Raw genomic sequence first — 13229 nt, 5'->3', positions numbered from 1 at the left:
TTGGCTTTACCCTCAAAATGTATCTAGATTCAAATCACGTATCCCTGGTGCCATGGCTGCTGCCTTGACCCAAGCCGCTGTTATCCCTTGCCTGTAGTATTGTGGTGGCCTCCTAACTAGTCTCATTGCTTTGCTTCTGCTTTTCTTGCCTTCTGGGATCTTTCCTCAACAAAGCAGCAGCATCATGTCTTCTGTGCTCAGACCCTCCAATAGCCTCTTCACTCCATCTGATTCAAAGCTGAAGCCTTTACAGTCACTCACAAAAGGCTCCATGTGAGTGGGTCTCACACAGCCTTTCCAACCTCCTCTCCTGCATTCACTTCTTTATTAGTCACACAGACGCTTTCCTCATGCCCCTTCCTCAGGACCTTTGCACTTGCTGTTTATTCTCCTTGCCTGCCACCCTCTCCCCTCTGACAGCTGAACATCTTGCTTCCTCAACTCAGCTCTGTTCAAATGTTCCCTCTTAGAGGAGCCTTCCCTGATGAATCTATGTAAAATAGCACATAGCATCCTATTCTCCTGATCCTGTCTTGTCTTTCCCATATAGCCATATGACCTATTGTATCTATTTATTTGTTTCCTGGATAACCCCTCTAGAATGTAAGCTCTCTAAGAAGAGGGACTTCTTTTTGATCATTGCTGTATCCTTGGCATCTCGAAGAGTGCCTGGTCCACAGGAGGCATTCAGTAAATATTTGTTGAATGAATGAATAAATGAATGAATGAATTTTAGACTTAATATTACCCTTTCTTGATTTCCTACCGTAGAGGGCATCCCCATTTATATACTCTTGGCACTCTTCGTCTCCTTTAAAATATTTGGTGCAATTAGGTTACAGTTGACCCTTGAGCAGATGGGGGTTAGACACTGACCACCCCAAAAGTCACAAATCCACACATAACTTTTGACTCCCCCCAAAACTTAACTACTAATAGCCTACTGTTGACCAGTAGCCTTACTGATAACATGAACAGTTGACACACATATTTTGTATATGTATTATATCCTGTACTCTTATAATAAAGTAAGCTAGATAAAAGAAAATGTTATTAAGAAAATAATAAATCATAAAGAAAATGCATTTACAGTGCTGTACATTTATTGAAAAAAAAAATCCACATGTAAGTGGACCCAAGCAGCTCAAACCCACGTTATTCAAGGGTCAACTGTAATCAGATAGTTAATTAGATAATTGTATAAGCCCTATCTTGCTCACTACTGTATTTCCAGCCCCATGGTAGACATTAAATATGTTGAGCAAATGAATGAAAGCAAGCCATTTGGGAATGCCACTTGGGAAACTGACCAATACATAGGCGCTTGACAGAGGGACTGAGCTCTGGGCTACACATAGGGATGCCTAGGGTTTAGCCCTATCTCTCCTACTAACTTACTGTGTGACCTTCAGTTAGTGACTATCCCTTTCTGAGTCACAGCTTCCCCAGCTGAAAAATGAGGAACAAGGTCACACCATTCAGGATGAGCATGTAGGCCAGGGCAGATTGTGATTCTAGACACTAGCAACCCCAGCATGGCTTCACTGCTGGCCTGCAGCCCTGGGCAGGGGAGCAGGGCTGTGCTGGAACCACTGGCAAAGGATTTGGCCTTGGGACCTCTGCTGGCAGGCTGGGCTTTTGGCACAGGGCCAGCCCTTTAGTTTCTTGGCTGAGTGAATAGGCAGCAGGAGGGGGTGATTGATCTTCCCCAACTGGGAGGTCCTGGTCATAAATCTCACCAGCCCAGTGGGGTCGCCTAGGACCCAGGAGTCACAGCCAGTACATTCCTTGGCTTGGCTGCCTCCACGCTGGTGCTTTTTGCCCCTTCCAGCTCCCAGGCATGGGGTGCTCTATGAGGGTGAGCACCCATTCACTCTGACCATGGCCTCCAGCCCTGAGCCCCAGAAAGCCCCTGTCCAGAAAGTGCCAATCTTTCTTCAGGTCTGACCTTGAGATCACATGGCACTGCTTTGAACAGACCTGCCCTAGGCTCCTGTGAGTCACGACTCCTTAACCTCTTTGGTGCCGTGAAACCCTTGAGAGGTCTGGTGCAGCCTGTGGACTGAAATGTGTAAAATAAAAGGAAACCAGGGTGCCTGAGTGGCTCAGTCGGTTGAGTGTCCGGCTTCGGCTCAGGTCATGATCTCGAGGTCTATGAGTTTGAGCCCCGCGTCAGGCTCTGCACTGACAGCTCGGAGCCTGGAGCCTGCTTTGGATTCTGTGTCCCCCCTCTCTCTCTGCCCCTCCCCCACTCATGCTCTGTCTCTCTCTGTCTCAGAAAAAAACATTAAAAAAATTTTAAAAAAAGGAAACCAATCATGTCGAAATGTAGTTGTTAGAATATTAAAAATGTAAGTTTGCAAAAGAGTAACTTACTTATAGTTTGATAATGTATTAGACAATAAGATCTAGTGGCAGTCAGTCCAATGACTGATATACTTCGAATAGTGATGAGCATAAGGGAAATATCCAGATATCTGCAACAATGGCGTGTGGTAATATGGAAATATCACAGACGGACTGTGCTTTGTTACCTTCATTCTTTTGTTCTTTTTAAGAATTTTTTACCTTTAGGGAATCTCATCACCCAACATGGGGCTCAAACTCACAACTCTGAGATTAAGAGTCGCATACTGTACTAAACCAGCCAGGAGCCCCTGTTGCCTTCATTCTTCTTCTTCTTCTTCTTTTTTTTAATGTTTGTTTTGGAGAGAGAGAGAGAATGAGCCAGAGAGGTGCAGAGAGAGAGAGAGTGACAGAGGATCCAAAGCAGGCTCCATGCTGACAGCAGAGAGCCCAATGTGGGGCTCGAACTCACGAACTGTGAGATCATGACCTGAGCCGAAGTCCAACGCTCAGCCGACTGAGCCACCTGGCACCCCCAAAATTTGCATATTATCTTAAGAGCAGATACCCTTCACCAATGTGTCTCCATGCTTGTCCTCTCTCTGCTCTCAGCTCTCTCCTCTCTTTGGGGCTGCCTTTCTGCTTGGTCCAATGATTCAGCTAACCTTTTTCCTTCCTAGCATCACCTCCTCCAGGATGCCTTCCTTAACAATTTAGTGGTCTGTGCTTCTCTACGGCACAGCCCTGAGCATGCCATGGGCACTGTTCCCAGCTTGGCTGACTGTTTACATGTCAGTGTCCACCCTCCCTTCCTCCAAACCACCCCCGAAAGGGGGCGGAAGCGAGGGGGCCGAAAGGAGGGGAAATTGCAGAATCTTCCCCGGCAAACTGGCCCCCTCCCTGTCCTTACCAACCTGGCGTGGATTGGAGCTGGACTCTGCCACCTGCTGGCAACAACTGCAATGGCAGGCGGGATGGCTGGAAAGTCTAGGCCCACTTCGATGTTTCCAAAGGGTGAATCACACAAGGCGCTGCTGGATGCTAGATGGAGGACTGGTCCAAGGGGCCTGATGATTCATGGTGGCAGAGCTGGGCTGGGACCCCGAGGGAGGAACTGAGTGTTGATGGAGCAGCAGCTCAGAGATGAGGACACAGGGTCCAGTCCTGTGGAGTTGCTGAGGCCTGAGTCTAGATCTTGGGGCCACACCAGACCAGCAGGGGGACCAATTTGTTACCATGGGGACCCAGGGCTGTGTCCATGCAGCTGGGGAGATGATCCCCCCTCAGCTGGATGAGGACGCCCAGACAGCAGAGACCAGCCTCAAAGCCAAATGTCCACCCACGCCCCCCTCTTCCGGAACAACTTGTTTTGCTCTAAAGCTTGGGACTTTGACCTGGGAGGTGTGTTTTCCTCCCGTTGGTCACCTGATGTCCTTCCTGCTCATCCCCTTCCCCCCCCCCCACCCAAAAACAGGGCCCTGGGAGTCCTTGTCCTTTCCTGGATTCTTTAGGGAAGGGGGGATGCTTGGGTGAGGGAAGCAGGACATGAGACCTGGGGACCAATGGGAGAAGCTGGGCTCCTTTTGGGGGAAACTCCTTGAGGCGGGGGGGCCCTACATACAGTGACTTCCCTGCCCGGGTCTTACTGGCTTTCTCCTTCCTGGATTTCTGGGACACCTCACTCTTCTGAGATTTCTTCCTCCTGCTCTAACCTTCCTTTTTACAGACCCTTATCACTGGGGCTGTGTCCTGGTCCCTGGCTTCTCTCCTTTCCCCTGCACACACACACACACACACACACCACATACACATATACACATAACATATATTTGCCACACACCGCACACATACATACACACCCCACAAACACCACACACACACCCATACACCGCACACATGCACACATACATATACACCACACGCATACATGCACTTCACACACCATACAAACACTACACACACACACACCCCTACACACCACACACATACAGACACACCACACACACTGCACGCACACACACACCACATGCACACATACATATACACCACACACATACCACACGCACTCGTGCACACGCACCACACACACATACACACCACACACACACACACCACATACGCCACACACTCATACACAACACACATCCACACACACATCCACACACCACACACATTTATATCACACACACCATACACACCACACACACACACACACACACGCACACACACCCTGGGGTGACCATATGTTCTTGTGCCTCAGTTACCAATGCTGTGCCACACATGGCTCCCAGATCTAGCTCTCTATGCCAGACTCAAGATCCTGCTGCCTTCTGGATGTTTCCTTATGGAGGATCCACAGGCACCACAAGCACAATACATCTGAGCCTGCAGCCCATCATCCCCCCACCTCTTCTGAAACTTGCTAGGGTCTCTGAGACACCAGGCATCACCCTGGGCAAATCCTTGTCCCTCACCGGCCACCCCCAGCTAGTCATGTGTTCAGAAGCCACGCCCTATCCACGCCATCTCCTAGAGGGCTCAGATGCACCGAGGCTGCCCTGGTGCAGCCCGGGCCCTGGGTGTGTGGCCATCCAGCAGCCCTTTCTCCCCTTTCTCCAGCCCTTGCACACGCTTTCAGACTCCACCCCCCCGGGGCCAGAGAAGTTTTCTCAAATGCAGATCTGGCCACATGACTCCTCTGCTTAAAACTCTCCAAGAAAATATCCTGATGTTTATTAAATTCAACCCCATTCCTTGCATACCGATCAGTGATTCCCTAGCTATTCATTAACATGAATGGTGACTACTCCAGCCAAACTTTGTGCCAGAAGATTCTGAGGACTCCAAGTTGGGGTTAGGGAGGGAGAACAGGACATATATGGATGTATCACTCAAGTCCGAGCTGAATTCCCTCAGACCACCTGCATCACCCCATCTTTGGATGATGGTGGTACCTGCTGTGCTTGAATGTGTAGACACAGGAAGTAGGGATGTGGCAGAACACGTGACTGCTGCCCCTGGCAGAACCATCTTGCTATAGAAAGGATTGCCCATGAGGTCCTGTGAGCAGCGGCTTGGTGGCTTCTGGGCAGGGAGACTGTGGAGGGCCTTCTGGGGACACTCCCTCTGAGGCATTGCCCTGGTGTGCTGGGTCCTCCGTTCTTGGTGTCTGTGGAGTGAGACTCTCAGCATCTCTGGCTTCCTGTACTCCTGGGGAGGGGTAAGGCAAGGAGACCCAGCATGACCTTTGGTCCCGGGCCTGGACAGGTACTTGGGTCATTCTTAGTTCCTTAGCTGGAGGGTCAGACGGACTCCACGTGACCCTGCGGTTTGAGTGCCCAGGGCTTCCGGGCCTTCTATTGGATCTTTCCACTTGGGGGTGTCCTTTCTTTGCCTCCATGGCAGGGCTGTGTTCACCCGCTAGTCTCCCTGTGTTGGGTGGGGGGTGGGTCAGAAGGTGTGTATACAGGCCTCTGACCGAGCCTTGACCTTGTCACAGGGAGGTTCCACCCAGCTTCCAGGTACCACATGTGGGGCCAAGAGGAAAGCTGAACTGGGCCAGGGCAGCTGGGTTGGGTAGGGAAGGCTGGGGACTGGGACATTCAGACCCACTGTCATGGTCCCCATGGGGGAGGGTGGATTATAGAGCTACTGAGCTAGGCCAGGGATGGAGGGACAGAAGCCAAGGCTGAGTCCCAAGACTGGAGCCCCTTGGTCTGGTTGGGTTGAGTAGAGACAGGTGAGGGGGAGAACAGGAAATAGACCAGGCTGAGGGGGAGGGTCAGCTTTGACCTTTCCCTAGCCACTGGGGTTTTCCCCAAGCTCCTGCTGAGCAGCCAGACAACAGATTTCTTAATCCCACTGTCAGCCTTCCAAGATGCCCCGCCCGCAGGAGCAGTAATGTGTCACTCTTTTCCCCAGAGCCCAGCCCTGCTGCCAGGAAGGGGGAAAGCAGACACAAAAACTGGGGAGGCTGGGGGCTTGGAGGTGAGGCACCAACTCTCTTCCTGTCTCCCTGGTCCTCAGACCTGCTTTCTTACCCAGCCTCTGAAAGATGACCTCGAATGCCAGCTTGAGTGGGCAGGGCACCGGCCAGGGGAGGCCCGGCCTGGAAGCTCATTACCATGGGAGGGAGGGCGGTTTCTCTCCACCTCCTCTCCTTCCTCCCTCGCCGCCTTCCTTACTTGCGCCTCTTCTCCAGGGCCAGACTAAGCCTGGGCTGATCTCAGGCAGACACGGACAGACTCCACGGCAGCTCCAGGAGCCCAGATACCAGCAGCCAGAGAGAAGGCCCAGAAGCTTCCTGCAGCCATGTTGGCCCTCATCCTGCTCATTCTGGGCCTGTTCACGGCAGTGCCACCCGCCAGCTGTCAGCAAGGTAGCGCGGGACTGGGCCTGCCGTGGTGGTTGTGGCGAGGAGGGCTGGGCTGGGTGGTGGAAACCCAGGGGAGGATGGGGTGGTCCTCTGGCCTCCCTCACCACCCTGGACACATACAGTTGGGAAGGAGAAGCAGGGATTGGGCTCACTGGAGGAACCTCCAAAGGCAGAGATCTCTGAGCAAGGCTGTCTGGGACTTGTTTTCCACGAGTGAGGAATGCAGGGCGGGGAGGGGGTGGAGGGGACTAGAGACCTAGAGGAATTGAGACCCAAGATCTAGAAGCAGGAATTGCCTTAGAGATGGCAGGGTCCTGAGGACAGGGGGTCAGGGGCTACAAGGAAGGAGGGAGGGGCCCAAGCAACCCCCAAACGGCAGGCTTGTTCCAGGGGAGGGGCAGTGTTGTCTGGGGCCTGCTTCCTGGGCTTGGGAAGAAGACAGTGCCCCAGTGTGGCCCCCACCGCGTACCTGAGATTTGTCCAGCTCTGCCTATGTCTTGTAGCCTGGAGAAAATCACTGGCCCTCTTTGAGACTCAGTTTTCTCATCCATAAAACGAGGACTGTAAACTTGCCCTGCCTACTTCCCAGGGCTGCTGCCAGGGCTGGGGTGCAGGAAAGTTTCACACCTGTGAGGAGCCACACCCTGAGATCTGGAAGTGTGGGGGACTCAGCAGGTGGGATTTGGGTCCATAGAGGACCGGCAAAGATGTTTCCAGAGTACCCCTCCCTTGCAGGAGCCCTGAGCTCGCATGCACGTCTACTTCCCTTCTGCCTTGCAGTCTTGGCAGCCCTCTAAGAAACAAGATCAGAGGGGTCGAGTAACTTGTGTGAATCACACAGCAGAGCAAGAAGGGATGTAGCCAGGGTGCAGGAGCTCCTGGCTCCAAGGGCCCAGACCAGGTTTGCCACTCACCGCTGACAAAATCCAAAGGCGGAGAGACGAGTGGTGGGGAAACAGGAAAGGGATTTATTTCAGTGAGGCCGACACCAGGAAGACGGTGGACCAGAGTCTCAAAGACTATCCCTAAAGTGGAGAAAAGACTTCCAGGTTTATGTAAGGAAAATGTGGGTACCTGCAGGTGGGCAGTGAAGGTCATGTCTTTGTCTTGGGGTCAATCACAGAGGTCTTGCTGGCTCAGGGCAGTCCTGATTGCTTGAGAGGGTAATTTTGGTTTCCTTTGGAGATGCTTTGCCCTCAGGGTATTTTGCCTGACTTGAGAGATAAGCTGGAAAGAAGAACTTAATCAAAGTGAAAGTTTGAGGTCGAAAGGGAGGATGGTTGAGTCCTCCTGCGGGGACAGAACTCAGATCACCTCTGTCTCCAGGTTCTGACCCTTGTGCTATATGTTCACTTCAGAGCCACCTGGAAGGAGAAGCAGGGACCGGAGTTCCCTGTGTGTCTGGAGGGAGTTGGCTGAAGGGTCTGGAGGAGGCAGGGAGGGGCCTCCCAGGGCTTGAGGCCTAGTCACTGACCTGAGGAACCATTGTTTCTTGGGCAAACAATGAAGCCAAAGCACTGCTTTTTGGCAAGTATGGAAGTCAAGATAACCACACTGACCTGGTGACAGGCCAGAGAGTTCCCAGATCCCTCCCTTGTCCCCAGTACCTACTAGGCTCAGAGAGGAGGCAGGGCCTTCGCTGCAGCAGGAGAGCTTTAAGGTAGACTCAAGGAAGGACTTTTGAGTGAGAGTGAGGCAGAGTGAGGTTTTTGATGCCCAGCCTGGGCCCCTCAAAGTACAGGATGACACTGGGGATGCATGTGTTTTAGCCTGGAGGCAAGACCCTTCAGGAGCCTCCTGCTGGCCTCTGTCCCCTCCTGAGACCTGCCTGCGACTGCATGTCTGTCCTCTGCAGGGTCAAGCTCCCTCAGGCTCATGGAACACAGTCATGCCTGGGGGAGGGGAGAGCCCTTTGGGGCAGCCAGTGACTGAGGGCAGAGATTCTGGGAAACCATGAGGGTTAAAGGTGGTGTCGAAGGTCAAGGGTCAAAAGATAGAGAAGGTGGGGGGCACCTGGGTGACTCAGTCGGTTAAGCATCCGACTTCAGTTCAGGTCATGATCTCACGGTTCAAGACTTCGAGTCCCACATCAGGCTCTCTGCTGCCAACACAGAGCCTGCTTCAGATCCTCTATATCCTTCTTTCTCTTCCCCTCCCTGCTCATGTTCATTCTCTTTCTCTCTCAAAAATAAATATAAAAAAAATTAAAAAGAAGAAAAAAAAAGTAGATGGATGGGGCCTCAACCTGGTCTCTGGCCTAGTCCCAGAGGCATCCCGCTGGAGAAGACAGAAGGGGAGCAGCTTTTGAAGCTTTCTACCTGGGCCCCACGACCTGGAGGAGAACTTGCCCTTCTGCCTTGCCTTTCCAAAGGTGTTCTGTCCCCGCCATCTCTCAGGCACCCCGGCACCCCTGGCTGAGCAGTCTTGCCTGTCCCACACTCCCACCCCCTACCTAGTATCAGAGCAAAGTCATTACAGAACAGGATCTTCCAGATGCCAGCCCCGCCCTCTCACAGGGAGATGGGGAGATACCCTCAGCTGGCAAGGCCCAGGCCAGCCATCCAGAGGGCTGCTCTTTGGTCCTTGGGGCCCAGACACTTGTAGGGCATCCTGCATGTGACTCACATGGAGGGATAGGTGGAGGCTCTGGGCTGTCCCTCCTTGGCTCCTCATTTCTTCTTTGAATTCGTGTTTTCCAACTATCGTCCCTTTTTTTTGTTTTAAAGTTTATTTATTTATTTTGAGACAGAGACAGAGAGAGAGAAAGAGAATCCCAAGCAGGCTCTGCACTGTCAGCACAGAGCCTGATGTCCACGCAGAGCTCATTACCTGAGCTGAAGTGGGAAGCTTAACTGATAGCCATTCAGGTGCCCCGCCACCACTGCCCCCCCCCCCCCACCCCATCATCCCTTACTTTAGCTCAGTGGGGTCAGGTCGGTCCTCCTTGCCAGCCCTGCTGCCTCAGAATGTCTCTTCTGGTCCTGGCAGCAGGCTGATGGCCTGTGACACAGGCTCTAGCCCCTGCTCCCCTCCCTCTGCCCCCCCTCCATTCTGCACTTGCAGCCCCCACTGCTGCCGAGCCTGCTGCAGCATCCCTGCTCCCCTCTTTCCAGGCCTGGGGAACCTGCAGCCCTGGATGCAGGGCTTAATTGCTGTGGCTGTGTTCCTGGTCCTGGTCGCAATTGCCTTTGCTGTCAACCACTTCTGGTGCCAGGAAGAGCCGTGAGTGCTGCGGGGGTGCTGGGGTCTGGGCTGGGCAGGCAGGGCAGGCCCCAGGACCACCGCTACTGCTCTAGTAGTGGTGAGGAGGGCCTCGGAGACCCGGAGTCTGTCCTGTCACTGTGCGGAAGTGACACTGAGGCCCAAGTTCTCTAGGACTGGCGCTCGGGCTCGCCGGCCCCCAGACACGGCTCTGTTGGCCTCCACGGTTCTGCGAGCTTTGGGGACAATGTCTTCTCTTCTCAAGGTCTCAGTGTTTCTATCTGTAGAGTCAGGACACTGGCTTAGCCTGTGATGGGGGTTGTGAAAATCTCTGGGAAGAAAGGCTCCATCTTTCTTCAGGGTCAGGTGCTGTGCCACGTGCAGGGGTACAGGGGGGCGGTGGGACAGACAGACACAACCCCTGAACTCTCAGGCTCCCAGACCGGAAGACAAGGAGTGATCCCAGTGCAAGTACCAATGGTAAAAGGGAGAGCAGACTGCAGTGCTGGGCCTGCCCTGGTCTGGGGGGCCGGGGATGGTAGTCCAAGAAGGCTTCCAATTGCATGTTTATTCTGAAGCCTAAAGAATGCAGAGGAGCGCCTCTCAGGATAGAGTAGCACGGGAAGAGCATTGCAGCTGATGGAAGAGGGCATCGAGGCCACCAGGGGTCCAAAGTGCAGGACACTGAGGTCGAGGGGGGTGGGCTGAAATCCAGTCCACTCTGTGCTGGCCGATCCTGGAATAAGGCTGCACCTGCCAGTAGCTCCCACGGAGGGGCCTGGTGCCAGGGTGCTAGCCAAGGAAGGCCCTGTGCAGCCCACTGCAGGAACACAAGCAGTCATGCGTAGAGAGAAGGATGGGAGGCCTGAGATAGACTGGCAAGGTAGGCAGGGCCCGGGCCTGGCAGACCCTCGTACACCTATACCCCAGACTGTGGGCTTTATCTTTCGTGCAGTAGGAATCCGGTGAGAGCTTGCACGCTGGTCCTGGGATGAGAGTTGGCCTGAGCACAGCCACTCTGGCTGCCCTGTGGTGCATGCGTGGGGTAGGGGCCAGTCTGCAGGTGAGAAGGGCAGGGCGGGGGGCTGAGCATGAGGTCAGGAGAGAGTCTGGACTCTGGAGGGAGCAGAGGGGATAGAGAGGCGCCATGTCTGACGGTTGTCTAGGGGTCTGGTCCCCAGAAGTTGGTGGATGGGGACGGCAGGGGGCAGGAGGAAGGAAGGACAAGGATGCGTCCAGGCTTCAGATAGTACCACTTATGGAGACGGAGCATAAGAGGCAGATCTGGGGGCAGCTGCTGAGTTTAATTTGAGACATACTAAGTTTGAGGTGCCTGTGGGGTGTCCAAGGAAGGACAAGCAGCAGTAAGAGTCCCTGTGACCCATGTAAGAATAGTTTCAGGTAGGCAGGAGCAGAGGCCACAGTCACTGGGTTTAAACTGGAATAAGAGGCCAGGAACTTTTTGTCAGCAATGTTATTTTTTTTCAAATGATCCAAACTCTGCCTTCAGTGGAAGTTGACCATGTCTGTACCTAATTCCCTGGGGAAAGCCCTGTGGAAATCTGGGCAGACACTAAATCCTGTTGGGTCTTGAGCTGAGGCCAGAAGGAAAATTGCACAAAGTGTGAGGCCTTAGATACATCTTTTGCAAATCTTGGACTGGGACCTGAGGCCCCCTACCTTGGAGCAGGGAGAAGGGTGGGAAGGCCCATGGAGTGGGGCCAGAATCAGGCCACTGGCAGGGCCCCTACTGGAGAGAAGGGCTTCTGCCCAGGGCCAGCCACTGCTCTTGGACTCGTGAGAACCAGAGCCTAGAAAGGCCTGATTAGGCAAGGGGGAGGAGGGAGAACAAAGAGGGTAGGGACCTAGGGAGGCCTACTGATGAGCCCCATCCATAGGGAGCCCATGAACACAGTCATGACCGTTGGAAACAAGGCAGATGGAATCCTGGTAGGAACAGACGGAAGGTACTCCTCGATGGCAGCCAGCTTCAGGTGAGATGATGGTACAGGGTAACCACCCTGCGCTCCAGAAGAACCAGATGCTTCTGAGGGGTGGGAGGGGGCTAGAAGGTGGGAGGGCAGGGAAGGAGGAGGACACATGTGGGGAAGGGCTCAGTGAAGAGAGGAGCTCAGGGAGGTGGCAATGGGGGCTTTGTGAGGGTGCAGGGCTCCTTGGGGACCTGAGGCTCAGCTGGGGAGAGGGCCCAGTAAGGGGGTAGGGACGGGTAGGGGGAGCAGCTCACAGGCGGACTGGGATTCATAGGGAGGAGTGCAGTGGGGGAAGTTGACTCTGAAGGGATGAGTCAGGGGCACTCAATGTGGAGAGAGGGGTGAGTAGGGGAGGCAGCTCAGTATGGAGGTGGACTCCATGAGGGGGTTGCTCAGTGGGGGCCCAGTGGGGGAGGGGCTCAGTGGAGGAGAGAGATGGGGCTCAGGGAGGGGTGCTGAGAGGCCTCCAGTCTCAGGTGCACCTGGGACCAGATGTGGGCAGGGGAACCCTTTCTGGCACTCAAGGATTATTTATTCTGGAAGATACTGCTGTCACCAGTGCAGGATAAGGCAGGTAGAGGGGATGGGATGGAATGGGTGGTGACCCCTGTCATCCTCTTTCAGGTCCAACGAGCACGAGAATGCCTATGAGAATATCCCTGAGGAGGAGGGCAGGGTCCGAAGCACCCCCATGTGACCCCCGCTTGCCTGTGGGCCCCAGCTGTGAGCCCAGGTGCCTGTGATGGATGCCCAGATCACCACTCAAGCCGCTCCTTCTCTGTGTAGGAATCTACAGTAAGGGGCCGACTCTTCCAACCCCACATTGCCCACCTTCTCTGGAGTGGTCACCAGCCAAAGTCGAAGCTCAGGCTGTATATAGGTTGGGGCTCAGCTATGGCTCTGGGGGTTTCCTAGGAGGTCTCCCACCCAATTCAATTCAGAAGACCCTTCTGAAGAGGACAGTCAACTCATCACCTACTGCCTTGCCTCATACTGTCTTCCTCTAACCTTGGAAATGCCTCTTATTTCTGTGAAATAAAGATGTTTCATATTTCCAGGCCTGATGCTCCCAGGGCTCAGAAAGAGCCCCTCAGGTTTACAGCCAGGCCCAGTCTTGCTTTCTGAATCATGACAATCACCTTCCAAAGCCACTGTCATGGTGACTTTGGAGGATTATCCAGGAAGCCCTCTCTGAGAGGCCCATGGAGCTAGGAAGCTCAGCCACTCTACCCCTTGTAGAGACCCTCCTGCCAGCACCCCTCCCCTGACCTGCTCTTAACGACTGTGATTCTGGGCCCTTCTTGGTGCAGCAGCAT

General features: G+C 53.9%; 1 protein-coding gene across 2 annotated transcripts; it reads left to right on the top strand.

Moving 5' to 3' along the window:
* Positions 1–6243: 6243 nt before the first annotated feature.
* Positions 6244–12972, top strand: PDZK1IP1 (PDZK1 interacting protein 1). 2 transcript variants are annotated; one of them, XM_007077242.3, is made up of 5 exons: positions 6244–6333; positions 6548–6724; positions 9835–9943; positions 11821–11916; positions 12538–12972. In XM_007077242.3, the coding sequence occupies exons 2-5, from the start codon at positions 6658–6660 to the stop codon at positions 12608–12610; spliced, it is 345 nt and encodes a 114-aa protein (XP_007077304.1). In that variant the 5' UTR covers positions 6244–6333; positions 6548–6657; the 3' UTR covers positions 12611–12972. The 2 variants fall into 2 exon arrangements, with proteins under 2 accessions (XP_007077304.1, XP_015390817.1); XM_015535331.2 differs by lacking the exon at positions 6244–6333 and having other exon boundaries at positions 6495–6724.
* Positions 12973–13229: the final 257 nt, after the last annotated feature.

This window comes from Panthera tigris, chromosome C1 (assembly GCF_018350195.1).
Source record: "Panthera tigris isolate Pti1 chromosome C1, P.tigris_Pti1_mat1.1, whole genome shotgun sequence".
Taxonomy (NCBI): domain Eukaryota; kingdom Metazoa; phylum Chordata; class Mammalia; order Carnivora; family Felidae; genus Panthera; species Panthera tigris.
The sequence above is the reverse complement of the archived record's forward strand: the minus strand, read 5'-3'. Positions and strand labels throughout refer to the sequence as shown.

What these genes read in the sequence shown, in the direction of transcription:
- PDZK1IP1 (XM_007077242.3), top strand. Translation starts at nt 6,658, where the DNA reads ATGTTGGCCCTCATCCTGCTCATTCTGGGCCTGTTCACGGCAGTGCCA. An exon ending in ACCCGCCAGCTGTCAGCAAG is followed by an intron (nt 6,725 to 9,834) that starts GTAGCGCGGGAC and finishes CCCTCTTTCCAG; the next exon opens with GCCTGGGGAACCTGCAGCCC. An exon ending in TCGATGGCAGCCAGCTTCAG is followed by an intron (nt 11,917 to 12,537) that starts GTGAGATGATGG and finishes ATCCTCTTTCAG; the next exon opens with GTCCAACGAGCACGAGAATG.